General features: G+C 40.3%; 1 protein-coding gene across 9 annotated transcripts in view; it reads left to right on the top strand.

Annotated features, from left to right (window-relative positions):
• Nucleotides 1-12,496: 12,496 nt before the first annotated feature.
• PPP1R21 (protein phosphatase 1 regulatory subunit 21) overlaps nt 12,497-17,668 on the top strand; it is a 31,977-nt gene continuing 26,805 nt past the window's right edge. For 6 of the 9 annotated variants that reach the window (XR_014490986.1, XR_014490987.1, XR_014490988.1 and 3 more), the window contains exons 1-6: nt 12,707-12,828; nt 13,750-13,818; nt 14,886-15,032; nt 15,200-15,301; nt 16,826-16,990; nt 17,318-17,376. Coding sequence is in view for 6 of the 9 variants with exons in the window: in XM_083350720.1 (XP_083206846.1) it covers nt 12,751-12,828; nt 13,750-13,818; nt 14,886-15,032; nt 15,200-15,301; nt 16,826-16,990; nt 17,318-17,376 (620 nt within the window). In the remaining 3 variants the exon portion in view is untranslated. Of the gene's footprint in view, nt 12,605-12,706; nt 12,829-13,749; nt 13,819-14,885; nt 15,033-15,199; nt 15,302-16,825; nt 16,991-17,317; nt 17,377-17,668 lie in introns of those variants that run through there. The other 3 variants (XM_083350721.1, XM_083350724.1, XM_083350725.1) reach the window with 2 other exon arrangements.

Raw genomic sequence — 17,668 nt, forward strand, 5'->3', positions numbered from 1 at the left:
AAAAGAAAATTATTTTTGTGAGTAAAGCAATGATGAATGTCCAAGATTTTCACATTCTACCTGATTACTGTCTCACTTCTAAGCTTTTATTTATGCCCCCAGAAATGGAAAAATGTTTTCATCCATCCATTTACCTCTATTTCTCATTAATTCAGGATGAGTTGTCATTCTCTGTCCTGAATATCTAGAATGTATTGGTTTTGTCCGTAAAAAATTCTGGTTTGTGAATCTATTCAATTAAATATATTTAGATTTCTGTAGAGAATGATGCATTCAGATCTGAAAAATGATATGGCTGAATGTGGATAGACTGAGCCATGATAGATGAGACACAGGGTAGAAGTTTATCCCCATCTGGCACTGGACATAACAATAATACTTTGCCTTATTCTTCATAAGAAAGATACCGTAACTCTCTGATAACATTGGACAGCAAAGACTTTGCTTCCCAAACACTTTTGGATATCTTACAGATTTTTGGCTGTAATCATGAAAGCAATCAGTAATTTAAACTACCACTTACTGTTCGATAGAAATCTGTTTTTGCAATTTCTTCTTATACAGGTAATCCTTGACTTATGGACAACAATTAAGCCCCAAATTTTCACTGCTAAGCAAGACAGTACATAATTAAGTGAATGTTGCCTCATTTTCCACCTTTCTTGTTACAGGTAAATGAATCACTGTAGTTGTTAAGTTAGTGACACAGTTGTTAAGCGAATCTGGCTTCCCCATTGACTTTGCTTGTCAGAAGGTCGCAAAAGGTGATTGCATGACCTCCAGGACACTGCGACCGTCATAAATATATGTCAATTGCCAAGTTTGGTCATGAGACACAGGGATGCTGCAATGGTCCTAAATACGAGAAATGGTCATAAGTCACTTTTTTGTAGTACCACTGCAACTTCAAACAGTCATTAAATGAATGGCTGCAAGTTGAAGACTACCTGTATATATTTTAAGTTTACTATTTTTGGCATGTGTGGTGCTTTATGTAATTCCTGCATGCACTCAGGGCAAATTGTGTAACCTTTGTAGAACTGGATGCTGCTTGGAAACGCTACAAAAGCAGTTTGCATGCACAGACACTACTCATTTCATTAACATCAGTTTCCATGTATTTTTATGCGATTGTTTCAAGGTTTAGCACTATCTACAGTACATGTAATTTACGTAACAAGTAAGTCAGTTATAGACTTTGAATAGAAGAGAAGAGAAGAGAAGAGAAGAGAAGAGAAGAGAAGAGAAGAGAAGAGAAGAGAAGAGAGCTGGAAGGGACCTTGGAGGTCTTTAGTCCAGCCCCCTGCTCAAGCAGGAGAACCTATACAGTCTCAGACAAGTGACTGTCTAGTATAGAGGTGTCAAACTGCCAGCCCACGGGCCAGACGCATCATCCGGAAGCCGCACCCACACCATTGCCAGCAATGGCAAAACTCTCCCGATACGTTGTGTGACATCATGTGACATCGCAAGTTTGACATGTCTGGTCTCTTCTTAAAAACCTCCAGTGATGGAGCACCCATGATTTCTGAAGGCAAGCTGTTCCACTGGTCAATTGTCCTCACTGTTAGGAAGTTTCTCCTTAACTCCAGGTTGCTTCTCTCTTTGATCAGTTTCCAACCATTGTTTCTTGTCCTGCCCTCTGGTGCTTTGGAGAATAGTTTGACGCCCTCTTCTTGTGGCAGCCCCTCAAATACTGGAATACTGCTATCATGTCACCCGTTTCTTCTTTTCTTTAGACTAGCCAAACCCAAGGTCTCAACATCTTTTTGGTAGTATGGTGACCAAAATTGGTTGCAGTATTCCATGTGTGGTCTTACTAGGGTTTTATAAAGTGGTACTAATACTTTACGTGATCTTGATTCTATGCCTCTGTTTATACAACCCAGGGGTGTATTAGCTTTTTTGGCTGCTGCTGCACTCTGCTAGCTCGTAGTCAATTGATCGTCCACTAGGACTCCTTAGTGACAGCAGAAATATCTCACCAATGTTGGAACAGCCGTGATATATTCTGCTACATTTGTGAAGAGTACATGCTTATGCCTCAAAATACACCATGACTGGACTAAATATTTTCAAGGGCAATTATAATTACCAAAGTTTTTTTAAACATACTTTCATAACAATAAGATTGTTAACTTTTGCGTTTTGTTCATTTACAAATTTTATATTTTAAAATTAAATGAAACTAAGAAAAAAATCCAGTATTTCTCTCCTATTCAACAAAATCAGAAATTACAAACCAAATGTAGTAAAAATGCTCCCCCTAGTGTATCAAAAAGAAAGAACAGAATTATATTATGCACCCAACAGGATACAGTAAATCTTAACTAGTTTTCAACAGAAAGATTTAAAATATGCAGAAGCAGTTTAACCTAATCCTCATGTCCTTCCAGAAAGTGCTCAAAATGGGGATGTCCTGGTAATAGGCAGCCAGCTTGTTGGCTACATTTTATGCAATATTTCCCTCCTTGTGATATTGTTTTATCTTTATCTTAATTGTTTTAACTGGTTTTGCTATACATTTATCAGGATTAAGAAAAAGTTTAGCATCACACTTGCCCCTCATTTAGCCCTCATTAGCAGCAGCAAATCATGGTCTGTGCTTGACTAATACTCATTTCTATCCTGGCATTTTCTCATAATCTTCTTGGACGTTTTCAACATACATCCAAGAACTGTTGTGCTATCAGGTCTACTACTGCCTTTTTGCCTTGAAATAATCAAGAAACATATCTAGCAAGCTTTAAGAAATAACATATTGTATTAAAATGCTTAAGCTTTCTTGAGCTGTAACTTACTTCATCAGATATTAACTCCAATGCTCTTCTGCTCTTCTAGAGTTTAAGGAGATTGCAGCCTGGGAGGTTGATTGGAAAATAAAGTATACTATTTTATTAATGGACTTTGCATAATAATAGATATTTGCCAGAACTAATCTGAACTCTTAAAAATACCCAGTCTTAGAAACTCAAGAAAATCTTTCTCAGAGTCTTGGAGGTCAAGCAAACAACTTATACCTGAATTATGTATGTCTGAACTAGTTAATTTTTTTTACAACAGATGAATACATATATCAAGTTGAGTCTTAATATTCTGGCATTAGATACATTTAGCCAAGTTTAAGATACTATATGGCAGTGATGGCGAATCTTTTAGAGACTGAGTGCCCAAATTGCAACCCAAAACCCACTTATGTATCGCTGGGTGCCAGGCGGGCATGGTGCACTGGGTGGGCATGGTTACGGTGGTCATGGCAGACTGGATGGGCATGCCCAGGGTGGGCATGGCCACCTCGATGTTGCTCCTAGGGAGGGATGCCTATGGGGGCTGGGCAGGATTGGGGAAGATCCAGGGGGTCTCTGGCAGGTGGGGAAGTGGGCAGGAGGCTTGTCCTGCAGGGTGAGGCGAGGGAGGGGGCAGGGTGGCAAGGCAAGGCAAAACAGGGGCTGGGGCTGGTTGCAGACAAAAGGGGGCTCTGGTGAGGAGGAGGTGGAGGTGGAGGAAGAGGGTTTAAGCAAGCTTAGCAACTGGAGTGGGGATCCCCCCAAAAAACAAACATGCCTCGTGGGTAACTTCAAAGCATGACTGAAGAGACCAAAACCTGCTGCAACCACCCAGCATATGGGAGGGGAACAAAAACCAAACAGCCCCCCCCCGCCGCCAATCCTCAACAGAAATGCTCACAACAACGGACAGGGGGAAGAGCGTGGGCAGGCGGGCGTCTTGGTTAGCTGATGGCTTGCGGGGGGGGGAAGAGGGCAGCTACACCTCCTCCCAAACGCTGCCCTCTCACGAAAGTAGGACGAAAACTTCAAAAAGTAACAAGGAAAAAAAGTTAAAACAGAAGAGTGTCTCGCGATGGTTTTCTTCCCCACTTCCTTCTAACTGCAGTTTAAATATGTAAAGACCACACACACACAAACCTTGGCTTTTTCTTGTTTTAATTCAGAAGGCAGGAATGGGAGATTTTGTTTCAGAGGAAGGGAAAGAGAGGGGCTGGGGGAGCATGGCAGGCAAATGGCGATGGCACAAGGCTTCTGGCTATGCAGGGGGGGCATTGGGGGCACGTTCTTTTTAAAAGAGCAAAATGAGGCAAAAAGTAAAAATCTCCCACTCACTCCACCTCCCAAAAACACAATAACAGTATTGTTGTGATTCAGGGTCAGCCTATGGGTTTGGCAGTTGGCTCGGACGACTCAGAGGAGGAGGAGGGGGGTGTTGAAGAGCTTGCTGATGATGGCCTTGAGGCTCCGCAGAGCCCTCAGCCGGGCCCCTCCCACCTGGTCACGACGGAGACCCAGCTGTGTGAGCCTGACAGCGTGGATGAAGATGACCCACAGCTGGCCCTGTTCAAGGACGCCCGACGCAGGAGGCAGTCAATCAGGAGTAAACAGAGGAAGGCAATGGGGCACCTCGGAAGGAGGCAGAGAGAGGCCACGCCCTGAACTGTATTTAAGGGGAATGTGTGGGAGGGCTGGTTTGCTGAAGGCAACCGCTTGGATAGTTCCTGTTTCATAGCTCCTGTTTCATGGTTGGTGTCTTGTCTTGCTCTGTTTTATGTTAATAAATTTGGCAGGCTTTATTCCAGCCTCTTGCCGTTTGTAAAGGGGTTGTCCCTGCTTTTGCTGCAGGGCCGGTAGCAGGCTGGTACAGAACAAGTATCTTGGATTTTACAGGTTGTTGGAAAAGTATTCATTTTACCAGATACTGAAAATAACAGAAATCTGAAGCAGAACGCCTGTATTAGCAGATGCAACTGATATAAAATCTGGACGAAGAATGGTCAGTAAAGCATTCTTGGTTGTCTATTTTATCTGTCTTAATAAGCTGTAACCAATTTCCTCACTTTGCAAAACCTATGAGTCCCATACCATTCCACATACCTGCAAGAAAGCAGCTGCAATCTGAGTACTCTAACTCAGGGCTTTTCCAGTCACCTAGCAAGGTGTCAAAAACTTGATGAGCCCCCCCCCAAAAAGGAAAAAAGTGATAAAGTACAGTAGTCCTTGCCTTACAACAGTTCATTTAGTGACTGTTTGAAGTGACAATGGCACTTAAAAAAGTGACTTAAGCCCATTTTTCACACTGTGGTGCACACCCACCCCTCGCTGCTGCCACGAGGCTGGGCAGCCGGTGTACGAACGCTGCCTCGTTGGGACCTGCTGAGGCCAGCGAGCAACAGAGGCAGCTCCAGACACTCGGCTGCCCCCTCCTCCGCTACATGGCTGGCTGGCCTGACAATGGAGGGATCGTTGCTGGCACCGCCATCATTCTCACCATTCCTGCTGCCACCGCCATTACCTGCATCGCTGCTGCCATTGCCTGCATCGCCACTGGCAATCCCGCCATCGCCGCTGCCATTGCCTGCATTGGTGCCACCGTTCCTGCCATTGCAGCCTCTGCCTTGCCTACATTGTCACTGCCATTCCTGCCATCGCTGCCGCCGCTCCACAAGGCTGGGCACCCAGTGAGTGAACGCTGCCTCGTTGGGGCCTGCTGAGGCCAGCAAGCAGCCAAGGCAGCTCCAGACACCTGGCTGCCCCTCTTCCTCCTCCTCTGCTGCATGGCTGGCTGGCCTGACGATGTGGGCACGCCCCCACAAATGGAAAGACAAGACTCTGGCACAGCTGGGTTTTAACAGTTATGGGACCGGGCACTCGGGTCAGCCCAGGACCCCTCCGCTTGGGAGGCCCTGCGGCCCAGCTTTGGTCGGGCAGTGTGCTGGCTGTTGGGTGGAGTCCACTAAAGGAGAGGACCCTGGAGCAGGGAAGCCATTGCAGCACCAGAGGTCGCACGTCACTGCCGAGGATGAAGGAGGGCTGGCTGGGGATGGGCTGGCGGCGGGTGCAGCACTACCCATGGGGGGGAATCTGACCAGTCCCAGTCTGGCGGGGGGGAGAGGCCGAGGGAGCCTGAAGGGAGGCAGGCATGGTGCTCAGGTGTAGCCACTCTTCCCCCCTCCCGTCACACTCCTACAGAAGGGCTGGCTGGCTTTGGCGTCACCTGGGCAGACCTGGCTGCACATCTGCCCAGTGGTGCTGGTGGGCCCTTCCTTCCTTCCTTCCTTCCTTCCTTCCTTCCTTCCTTCCTTCCTTCCTTCCTTCCTTCCTTCCTTCCTTCCTTCCTTCCCCCTCCCCTCCTTCCTTCCTTCCTCTCTCTCTCTCTCTTTCTCCAAAGTCCAAACTTACGTGTCCTCCTTCCCCTGCTAGGCTTCTGCAAAGCGTGCAGACGCTGCATCCTACTTGTCTTCTCCAAACTCATGCCCACCATTGCTTCCAAAGGCCATCTGCTTGCTCACTCGCTCTCTCACTGCACTCACGCCAAAACCTGCTTTTTTACTAGTTCCCCTCTCACTGCCCAGCTCTCGCAGCTGTTCCCATAAGAGTGCTGCTGAATTTGATTTCCCTGCCCTCTCCAGTTCCCACTAGTCAGGTGCACATGGAAAGGGGGAGGGGAGTGTCCCTCTGGCGAGCATGCTGACAGAAAGGGCTCTGCATGCCCAGTCTGGTACATGTGCCATAGGTTCGCCACCACGTCTATAGGGTTTATTGAGAATACCAGATACAATTAACCACTTGTTGGCTTTTATTTCTCTTCTGTTGAACTATTTTAGTCAAACATATGACTATCAAGGAGGAAGAATGGATCTTTATGTGATTTAAAACTTACATTAATGATTTTGAGTCCTTTAGCACAAAATTCCTGTTTCCAGTTAATCAATAGAAAGCACCAAGGTACAAAATGGTGCATCTGATTATATGCATTTAATTAAAGTATTACAAAATCACAACACTGAAGGCAAAGGTTTCATGGATTGTAATGTAAAGAGGTGAAGGGTTTTTGTGAATACTATTTGAGAAGCTGTAACTGTTAAGCTTTTTACCTAACATCTGTTTGTAGAATAATTTCCTGTGATGGAATGTAGTACAGTCACAAGGGGGTCTTTTCTGATGAACGAAGAGGGAGCTCAGCATGGAATCTTTGGCATCTAGAAAGACTGACAGGGTGGACCTTCCCTAATCTTTCATAGGGCATGTCTAATAATTATGTAGATTTGTGCTTTCGTCTGGCAAGATTCCTGTCTATAGGCAAGCAACAATAAGCTGCTCTGGAGTAAATACTTGTGTCATTCTTGGTTCCTTGAATCTTTGTGCCTGTGTTGTCTGCATCCCAGCAAGTTGTTGGTTTTCTCTTACAGGAGGAGCTATTCCATCTTCAGACTTACTACTGGGTAGGCAGAATGCCAAATGGTTTCTAGACAAACAACACTTTCACCTTGCAGGTTTTAAACTTCAACTTGCTCCTTCATATCTAAACATCAGATCAAGACTTATCAACTTGCTCCTTCATATCTAAACATCAGATCAAGACTTATACTATATACCTAGCTTGTCCTAAAGTGTTAATATATAACATTGGGTCACCATTTAAGAGAATTTTTTAAATAAAATTAGTTATTAGGTTAAATTTGGTATACGACACCAGAGAAATTATCAAGTGTACAAAAGCATTTCAAACCAGAACTGAAAATGTGACAAGCATGAGGGGACATTTTTTCCAATAAAATGTTTTATTTTGTTCACAAATTTAAAATACAAATTCCAGAAAAGAGAGAGAAAAATACAAGAACAAAGCAAAACTAAACAAGACATTAAAAAGTGCTTAAAACATGCATACACATAGATTACCACCTCTAGTGGAATACTGATAAATATATTTCAAGGATAACAGCTCTTCCCCCTTGCGAAACAGGCCCACAATTTATGAACTTTTATAGCTCTGTTTACCTAACCAATTTGACCTAGCATCAATCTATTATATATAAAAAATAGTTAACCGGTAAAATCAACAGCAAACTTCAAAGCCCTCTGTTAACAATCTATTATTGTAATTAACTCGAACAGATAATTAACTCAGAGATAATGATTGCAGTGGTTTATGGTAGATCAGAAGTCAATGGCTCTGATCTACCATAAACCAATGCAAACATTATCTCTGATCCAACCTGTATCAAATATCCTCGATTGATTCTTAATGATAAAACTTTTCCTTAAAATTTTTATTGGGATCTTTGCCAAAAATTGCATCTCATCTGCTAAACTCATAAATCTCTTGTAACTATCTCTCCAGCATTTGTTGTTCAAATAATTTTCCTACAAGTTGACATGCAGCATCCCTTGACAATTGTTTTGAATATGTCCATTATCCAATCTCCATCAATCTTCTAGTCCATCACCCATCAATTATCACCTCTAAACTTTTAGAAAAATAAAATCTCTAAGTCTTTTCCAATAAGCCTGCAATTCTCAAACCAAGCTCCTTCTCCTTCAAATCTGCCAGCCACAAATTGGATTCCAATCCATCCAATTGTAAGTCTGGTTTAGCTACTGTTACTTGTATCTGAGTGCCATCTTTGGGTTCATTTAAAACCATTTTTAATTTATCAACATTTTATCTAGATTTTCAATTTGAACTTGTAAGTTGAAAAACATTTTTTTCAAAGGCTTTCCAAGGGGATTTAACAGTTGATCTGGCTCTTGCCTTTCTTTTATATCTCTTTTTATAAACATTGTAAGAAATATATAATGTATAATATTTAGAATCCTTTATTTATTGTTGTTTCCATTTTTAATATTTAATATTTTTAATATAGTCGAAATCTCTCTTGTAGCTGAGCTTTCACAACAAAACATAAGCAGTTCCTCTCACGGGCAGGAGTAAATGTACTATAGCAGAACAATCACAGAAAAAAATTGAGGTAATATTTCCCACAATAAAAAAATGAATAGTAAAAAGGGAAAGTTCCCATCAGAGGTTAAAAGAAATAAGATCAAGAGCTTTTAAAAACTAACAGAATACAAAATCCTTGTAGCAAAAATCCAGTGCAAATGTAAATTAAATCAGGTCACTTTCACTATGCAGGGCAAAGTCCCCTCACTATCGTTTTCCATATGGCGAAAATGAAAGTGATTCATAACTCCAAAATAGAGCAGTAAAAATATGCAAAAAATACACATTAAAATCCAGCAAGGTGCTAGAATAAATCTGCATTTAACTAGTTGATTAATAGATGAAAATGAAAGTCAAAGAAAAAAAGTAAACTTCAAAATTCCCAGGGGAAGGGCGTTCTCTATGGGTGCGCCTGCCCTGTGGAACCAACTACCCACGGAACTTAGGACTACCCCCGACCTTCGCTCATTTCGCCAGGGCCTGAAAACTTGGCTCTTTGATCTGTTTGGTCCAGACTGTGGGGTTGTTAATTTAACTGGGTTTTAGATTTACTCTTGGGGCTTGAATTTAATTTAATTGTTTTAATTGATTTTAATTTTTGTATTTCATGGTTTTAACTGCCCTGTAAACCGCCCTGAGTCCTACGGGAATAGGGCGGTATACAAATTCAATAAAATAAATAAATAAATAAATAAATAAATAAATAAATAAATAAATAAATAAATAAATAGTGCAGTTAAAATCAAGGCGCACTTAAAAATCCAAATAGTTGAAAGGAAAAGTGACCCAATCCTCTGGCCGCTCCCATAGAGAATTGGGTTGTTTTGGATCATTTCTAGTTGTTCCTGTTCAAACCAGGGAAGCCTGCAAAAGACCAGTGTTGGTGGCAAAATCAGTTGTTTATCGGTAGGAGGAAAAAACTCATCCTGCTGCTCAGCATACCATTGTGTCCTTGCAAGAAAGCAAAGAAATATTTGATACAAATTCATACAATGACGCAAAGCATTTTAAAGATTAACATTATGAAGAAATCAGAATTCTTTTTGCTGGGGCTTATGGACAATGAATTAGAAAAAAAGTTGTGGTAGATTGATTTTGTATATGGTAACTGCAGCAAGACTATTATTATATACAACAATGGAAAAATATTGAAACTCCCAGCAATAGAATGGATTGTGAAAATGTCAGAATTTGCAGAAATGACAAAACTGAAATGTTTGGTTGGAGAAAAAAATAACAATCACTTTTTAGAAACACTGAAAACCTTATATTAACTTTCTGCTGACAAGAAGAAATAAATGATTATATTCTGAAAATTAAGAAAGATATGGATTAAATAATAGGCTGAAGGAACTTATATAACATCTAATAGAAAGAAGGGATAATAAGATTGTAATTATCTGTTAAGGTCAGAGGTCATCCATTTATTCCTTGACTTTAGCTTTTTTTTCCTTCATTCCTTCCCTTCCTTCATTTCTCCCTCTCCTTTTTTTCTTTCTTTCTGCCAAAAATTATTTATAAAATAATTAAATAGAATGGTAATATAAAGCAGGGTATTATCCACATACTAATAATACCTCTCCTTAAATTTCTCCTTATGGTTTCATACAAATACTAAAAGTCAAAAGGGAAAACAACAAACTCTGCAGTGCCACACAAGTGAATAGCTGTCTGGACAATCTCTTTTCCATCCCTAATAACTTGTGTTGTCCACTAATTGTAATTGAATATCACAATGAAGGTCATCAAGCAGGGGAACCAAGACAGTTCTGCTCATGCCTGGATTCCAACTAGGAAGAATCTATTTGCTTCAACCAATGTGCTCCCTATTTGTGGTTCTCTTTCAACAAACTTCCCTAAAAAAGGAAAACTTGGAAACTCTACATTGGCTACAATAGGGGATGTCCTCAGGAAGGGATGGATGCACCTCTGCTCCTTCAAGGGGGCACACAAAATCACTTCCTGTTATTTATATTGTAACTCCATGCTTCTGAAGGGACCAGATAGGACAGGAATGTAATCCACATGACAGATCATCCTATCTATTCCTTGGATTCAACAAGCTGAAATGAACCCTGGTAACAACACAAGACCAATCGGTCTTCTGACCCCACCCACATGATGTCCAGCCAGAACAAATCTGAGTAATTTCAGCTGCAAAATCCCATCCCAAGATTTCAGAGTCCTGCACAAAGATCCTTTTGCTTCTTGCCTCTCATGAAACTCTTAAAAACGCTGATGGGGCATTCTGCTGATGCAATAATTGTGATGGAGAAGATATAATTACATTATCACATAGCATATTATTATTTCTGATGGCAAACCTTTGTAATTATGATTGAAGATTTTGAGGAAACTATTGAACCATCTTTTTTATTTCTCTGCAGCTTTTGATATCACAATATTCTCTGATTCCCATTTAATATCTACATCAGCCATTTATGATCCACTGTTGTTTTTTTTAAGGAAATCAATAAAATCCACTGCAGACACTGCCAAGTGTCTCTAACACTTCCAGGTCTCACCACGGTTGCCTGCTCCAGTGCTGCTGACCGTTGCTAAGGGCTAAATGGCTATGGGTTTAACTGTACATGGGATAGCACTGCACTAGACAAAGTGTATAATTTGGGGTCCTCTTAAACTTATGGCTCTTGCTGAAAGAGCAATTAACATCTGCAGCTAGGGAGTCTTTGCATAGATTCATCTTATGCCTCAGTTGTGCCAACTCTTGGACCCACCCTTAGTCATTTTCCAGTTGGATTACTGCAACATGCTCTACATGTGGGCTGCCTTTGAAGATCATTCAAGAGATTTCAACTGGTGCAGAAAAGCAGTAATATCCCAATTTTGGGTGCTCCAAAGTTTGTCAGTACAACACAGTCGCACAAATTGCACTGGCTTCCAGTATATTTTTAGTTCAACCCAAAGTACTAGTTATTACTTTTACAGTCTTATATGGCATATGCCAATGTACTTGTGGGGTCCTAGATTTCACCAGATCCCTGGGGACAGGCATGCTCCAAAATCCCTCTATCAAATGCCATCTTGAAGAGAGAAGGATGCCTATCTTCTCTGTCAAAGCAACTTCCCTATGAAACAGCCTCTGCCCCCGAGATTCGGATGGTGCCAATCTTCTGGAAGGCTACTAAAACCCGGATTTTTCCCCCATGCATTAGAACTAAGATGTCAGGGGAACCCCAATATACATTGCTAAGCAACGCTTCGGTTTCTTTTCCCTGCATTGAATTATTGTAATTAGTTATGTTCATCGCCCAGACCTTATACGCTTAAAATGAGTGGGTTTTAACAATTTTAAAAATTTTCTAAGTAACGTTTATTAAGCTTTATTAATTAAAGCTCCCGTAGACACACAAGAACATAATCCCGTTTTTTGTTGTTTGAAAAAAAAACCCGGCGACTGCCACGAAAATGCTAAACTGAACAGCAGGGAACCGCCTCAAAACTGGCCAAAACAGAGAAACACCTCCCCCGACCGCCATTGTAACGAGCAACTAGCCCGCATTCGCGCATCTCACCCCTCCCCACCTTCCGTCCGTCGTCCCCGTTTCCTTTCCCGCAAAAACGGGGTGGGGCCATTTTCAGTTCCCGCCCCTTCGCGCTAAGTCAGATCAGCTCCTGAACTAAAAGCTGCTTAAGAAGATGGTGGACGGCCGAACTGTGCTAGGCGGGGTCGGCGGTGGGTGATGCTTGACGTTCGCTCCGCCCACACCCGGAAGTACGTCTCCCACAATGGTTGGAGCAGACGAAGGGGCGCTTTCCGGGTAGCGGCTTCTCGTACGCCGGGTCCGTCATGGCGGCAGCGACCGAGCTGCAAGGGAAGTACCAGAAACTAGCGCAGGAATATTCCAAGGTACTGGCACGTGCCAACCGAGACCCTTGAGTACGAGACCTGAAAAATGCCGGCCCGCCTCCATTGGTTTCAGCCCCCATTGTGTCCCCTTTTATCGTTTCTAGGTATCAAGAAAGATTTGATGCCATTCTCTTCTGTTTGAAATTATGAGCTGGCATATCTTTGTCTCCTCTGCCTCTTGTTTAAGTGGAGGAAGGAAACGCAGTTCTTTACCGAGTTCGTTTGTATGCATTCACTCCCTGATGTTTTAAATCAATTGAGGTAGCAACTAGTATGAAAAATTCTAGCCTGAGGATTTCTTATCTGCTTCAGCCTTTCTGTCCTCAGCTCCAGCATCCCACCTTCATTCCTGTTTAGGGAAGGCTGGGATCGTATATATATATACAGTATAACCTGCTGCTCACATGAGCATGAGGGGAATTAGGAAAGAAAGATTTGAAGAGCATTAATACTGTATTGTAAGAAAGAGCCAGCAACTAACTTGTGTTAAAATTACAAATAAATGTAGCATTTTATTGAGGGTACAACATTAATGTAAATGTTAATATGTGATTTTTTTAAATTAAATTTTTTAATCCAGTCTCTTATATTGTGAGCTTGCTTGGTGTAGTGATTAAGGATAAAAGTTGGTGAGACCATAAATTCTGGTCCTCTCTGGAAAGCTGGCTAGGAGACTCTGTGGCAGTCTCTCAGCCCAAACCAACTCACATGGTGGTTTTTTGGGGGGAAATTGAAGGTAAGAGCTTTATACTTTAACCTTTGTAAAAAAACAAAGGTGGGCTATAAATATAATATTAAAAGAATGTGCATGCTTATATTGATTAATCATTGCTCCTTGTGTTATATTTCAAGAACTCTGGAATCCTTTTACTTCAACATTGCTTCTTTACTGAGATACTCTTTGGACCAATGTTACTCAATTCTTTGTAAAGATTATTCTCAGATATTTTGTAGCTATAGGTATACAGTAGCCATGAAACATTTATACTGATAATTAAAGTTTCCAAAGCTTAAATTTGTGTTGGAATATTTTTGCCTGTCTTGGGTATCTGTATTTTTCCAAAAGTGTTTAATATTTTCCTAAAGGATGTCAAAGACCATATTGCTTCATAGTTGAGTTAATCATTTCTCACTCTGTTTTGCAGCTTCGAGCTCAGAATCAAGTATTGAAAAAGGGTGTTATGGATGAACAAGCAAACTCAACAGCTCTAAAGGTATATAGCTTAAAATACTGAAGTGAATAATAGCTTGATTAAAAAAACATTTCTCAATAGGGCTGGCCACAGTCTATCATGATTCTGAATTAGCTGGTGTATAATGTGAGAAATATTCTTTCAGCTTAAAAATAAATTGTATCAGAGTTTTAGTTTAATCTTTATGAAATCTGTCACCATTTCTTTGTGTAAGACCTCTTGACTGCTTGTAGCAGAATAGGTTTATAGTGAAAGCTAATCCATGAGAGAGAATTGCTAACTGTCATTTACATTGGGAAGGGCAAAAATCACATTTTGATTTTTTGAAAGTCTGTCACAGAATTGACAGCAGTCAAAACAGTGCTCAAATCTTCTCTTAAATTTCCACATAGAAGCATCATTTTCATTTGTTGATCTTAAGTTTGTTTTCAGTTGATACATGAAACTTATTGAAAGTTTATTTTTTAAAACTCCCACCAAAGTATCAGTAGTAAGAGTGTCAGTGTAATGTAGTATTAGCCTTAAGCAAGAATTCCAAGATTCAAATCCATATTTGATGAAGAGTTTACAGACCAGTCATGCTCATTTATTTCAATCTGCCTCATAGACTTGTTATGGGGACAACATTAGGCAGACATTCCCTTATAAGTCACATTGGTTTTTTAAAAAAGAAAGGCAGCCTATTTATGCAATGAATATATTTTATATCTATCAAATAAACATTATTTTGATACTTTAGTTCCACACAGTAATGATGAGTACATCACTTAATTCAGAGGTCCCCAACCTTTTGGGCACCAGGGACTGGTTCCGTGAAGAAAGGTTTTTCCACGGACCGGAAAATGTGTGGTTTTATGTGCTGCCTGCATCCCATGGATGGGGCTTTGTGCGGACCAATTGCTGGCATGCCGCGGCCTGGTACCAGTCGCAGACTGGGAGTTAGGGACCCCAACTTAATTGGGTTTAGTAATCTTAGATAAAACACCATGATTTTCTATGGTGTTTTGAAGATATTGGATATGACAAGGAATTGTTAAAATCAATCCATGGTAGAACTCAGTGTGAGGAAACATTTGATCTTAATACAGGAACAAATGAAAATGAAAGACCAATCACTCAGGAAGCTGCAACAGGAAATGGATAGTTTGACTTTTCGAAATCAGCAGTTGGCCAAGAGGGTAGAGCTTCTTCAAGATGAACTTGCATTAAATGAATCTAAAGGCAAGAAGAATAAGGTAGGTAGCAAGCTGGTTTTCTAGAATATTCTATAAATGTCGTAATACAAATAGTTAAGAATTTCCCCACATTAAAATTCTTAAACTAATCATTTTATTCTAAAAATTCATGGAAATAATGATGTGAAAAGTGCCTTTAGCAAACAAGCATATTTTATTTTGATTAGAAAAGTGGTGACTCCGTATCTCAGTTGAGTCAAGAACAAAAAAATGTCTTTGGTGAAGATCTTCAAAAAAAGATAGAAGAAAATGAGCGGTTACATATTCAGGTATGTAGCTTTGTTTAATACAGACATGTCACGCTCGCGACTTCACGTGACATCGTGCAACATATCGGGAGAGTTTTGCCATTGCCAGCAATGGGGTGGGCGCGGCTTCTGGATGACGCATCTGGCCTATGGGCCGGCAGTTTGACACCCCTGGTTTAATACATCATCCAAACACTTATATTCTTGACACAAATTAATAAGGAAAATGGGGCATAATTGGGTGCAAAGGTTGTATCTCTCCCCAGTCATTCATACCTGGTCTGAGTAATATTATTGTAAGTGGGGCCAAGTTTATAAAGTTTATAACTAGTTTATCTTCTTGTTGATTTTAGCAAGGTACCAGAAATATGTTTTTCCAGGCCCAGGAAATATGTCTTCTAGTGCTATCTTTCTGAAATAAGTGGATTTGGGGGAAAAAAAATAACCTCAATTGCGTTACATGACAGCAAGATGGGCTGCATATAAATTAAATAAAAACCTTAACCCAGAGGCTGGACAAATGGTCTTGCAAGCCTGTTTAGACTTGTGGGTTAATGTTTCTCCATCCTTAAAATAAAGTAATTAGAACAAGAACTTGAATATACCGTAGTTGTTATGTCATAAGGAGAGCTTAGGCAAAGATAGCAATTTGATTCAATTCCATAACTATGTTATGAAATGAGTAGGCTTGAGTCAGTGCAGGTGGTCCTCACTTAAAAACCATTTGTTCAGTAACCTATTCTAGTTATGATGGCGCTGAATGAATGGTACTTATAACCAGTCCTTGATGTTTCAGTCGTCACAATGTCCCTGCAGTCATGAGATTGTGATTTGGATGCTTGGCAACTGACTTGCAGAATCCCTAAATTGTGATCATGTGACTCTGACCATCATAACTGGCTTGCAGTTATGATGGTCACAGGCACATGATCACAGTTTAGGGCTTCGGTAACTAGCTTACAATTCCGATATTATAGCATCTCATGGGCATGTGATCATTGTTAGCAACCTTCACTTTTGATTCTGACAAGCAAAATCAATGGAAATGCTGATCTGACATTGCACTTAATAATGTTGCAGGATTTATTTAACAATGTCAATCAGAAGTGCCAGAATTGCTGTTGCTAAGGAGCATGGTCACATGATGTTGCACTTTACAACCATGTCACTTAGCAATGGAAATTCTGGGCCCAGCTGTTGTTAACTGAGAACTACCTGTAGGAGTAACAGAGCATCTTGGAAACATATAACTTCTGAGAAATACTAAATAGGCAAATTACCATTTGTTTTAATATGTTTTGGAATTATGCCTAGTAAGCACAATTGTGGTTTCATTTCAGATTTGATTTCTAAAATTCTTTGAATATTTCTTTCCAATAATTTTAAAGTTTTTTTTAAAAAAACATATACCATATATACTAAACTATTCCTTCTGCTTCATGGCATTTCCAACATTTATTAATTATTATACAGTTTATCTATCTTGGCAGCTATTGATGGAGTTTTGTGTCATCTGTGATAACTTTTCTGCCCTTCTGATTTCAGTTCTTTGAGGCAGATGAGCAACATAAGCGCTTAGAAGGTGAGCTGAGAAGCAGACTTGAAGTTTTAGAGATGGAGACTGCACAGCATCAAGCTGTGGTAGATGGCCTTACTAGGAAGTACATGGATACAATAGAAAAGCTGCAAAATGATAAAGCCAAGTTAGACGTAAGTTTAAAGCTGTACATGCCCTATTGTAGAACTCTGCTCTTTTGGGGCTTATTTGATTTAAGCAGTGGCAGTTTGAGAATTGTAAGTTTTAAATTTAAGATAGGACCAGAATGAATCTTGCACCCTTGCATGCAGCTATTTTGCTTCTTCATTTGTCTAGTTCTATAACATTTTTAGTTGTCTAGTTTCCTAAAAAAAATTGTTGATAGTTTAGATTTTTTTTAGTATACAGTGCTCTTTGATGATGATTTCTGATCTTGGAATAGAATTGATTGTGCAAATGCATTCTGTCAGTTCTGATCTTTCTTTTGCCTTTTCTTTTAGATCAAATCTCAAAGCCTAGAGAAGGAAGCCAAGGACTGCAGAGTTCGAACAGAAGAGTGGTATGCTTTTGATATTGAAGATTAAATACTATTGATGTCTACCGATAGAAAGTTATTTTTAATTAAATTACTGATTATTATCTCCTTGATCATCAAGCACCAACATCAAACTTAAATGCATACCAAATTATATATTAATGTTAGTTTTAAAACTTTGTATATATATACCTTTTACTGTAACTGCCTTTTAGTCCTTTGTAAGATGTCAGATTTTTGGGGTGGGTGAGTGTATGCATTGACCTCATGAATCACACAAAAAATCTACTGCTAAATCAGAGTATGTAAAAATAAT

This window comes from Vipera ursinii (assembly GCF_947247035.1).
Source record: "Vipera ursinii genome assembly, chromosome: 1".
Taxonomy (NCBI): Eukaryota; Metazoa; Chordata; class Lepidosauria; order Squamata; family Viperidae; genus Vipera; species Vipera ursinii.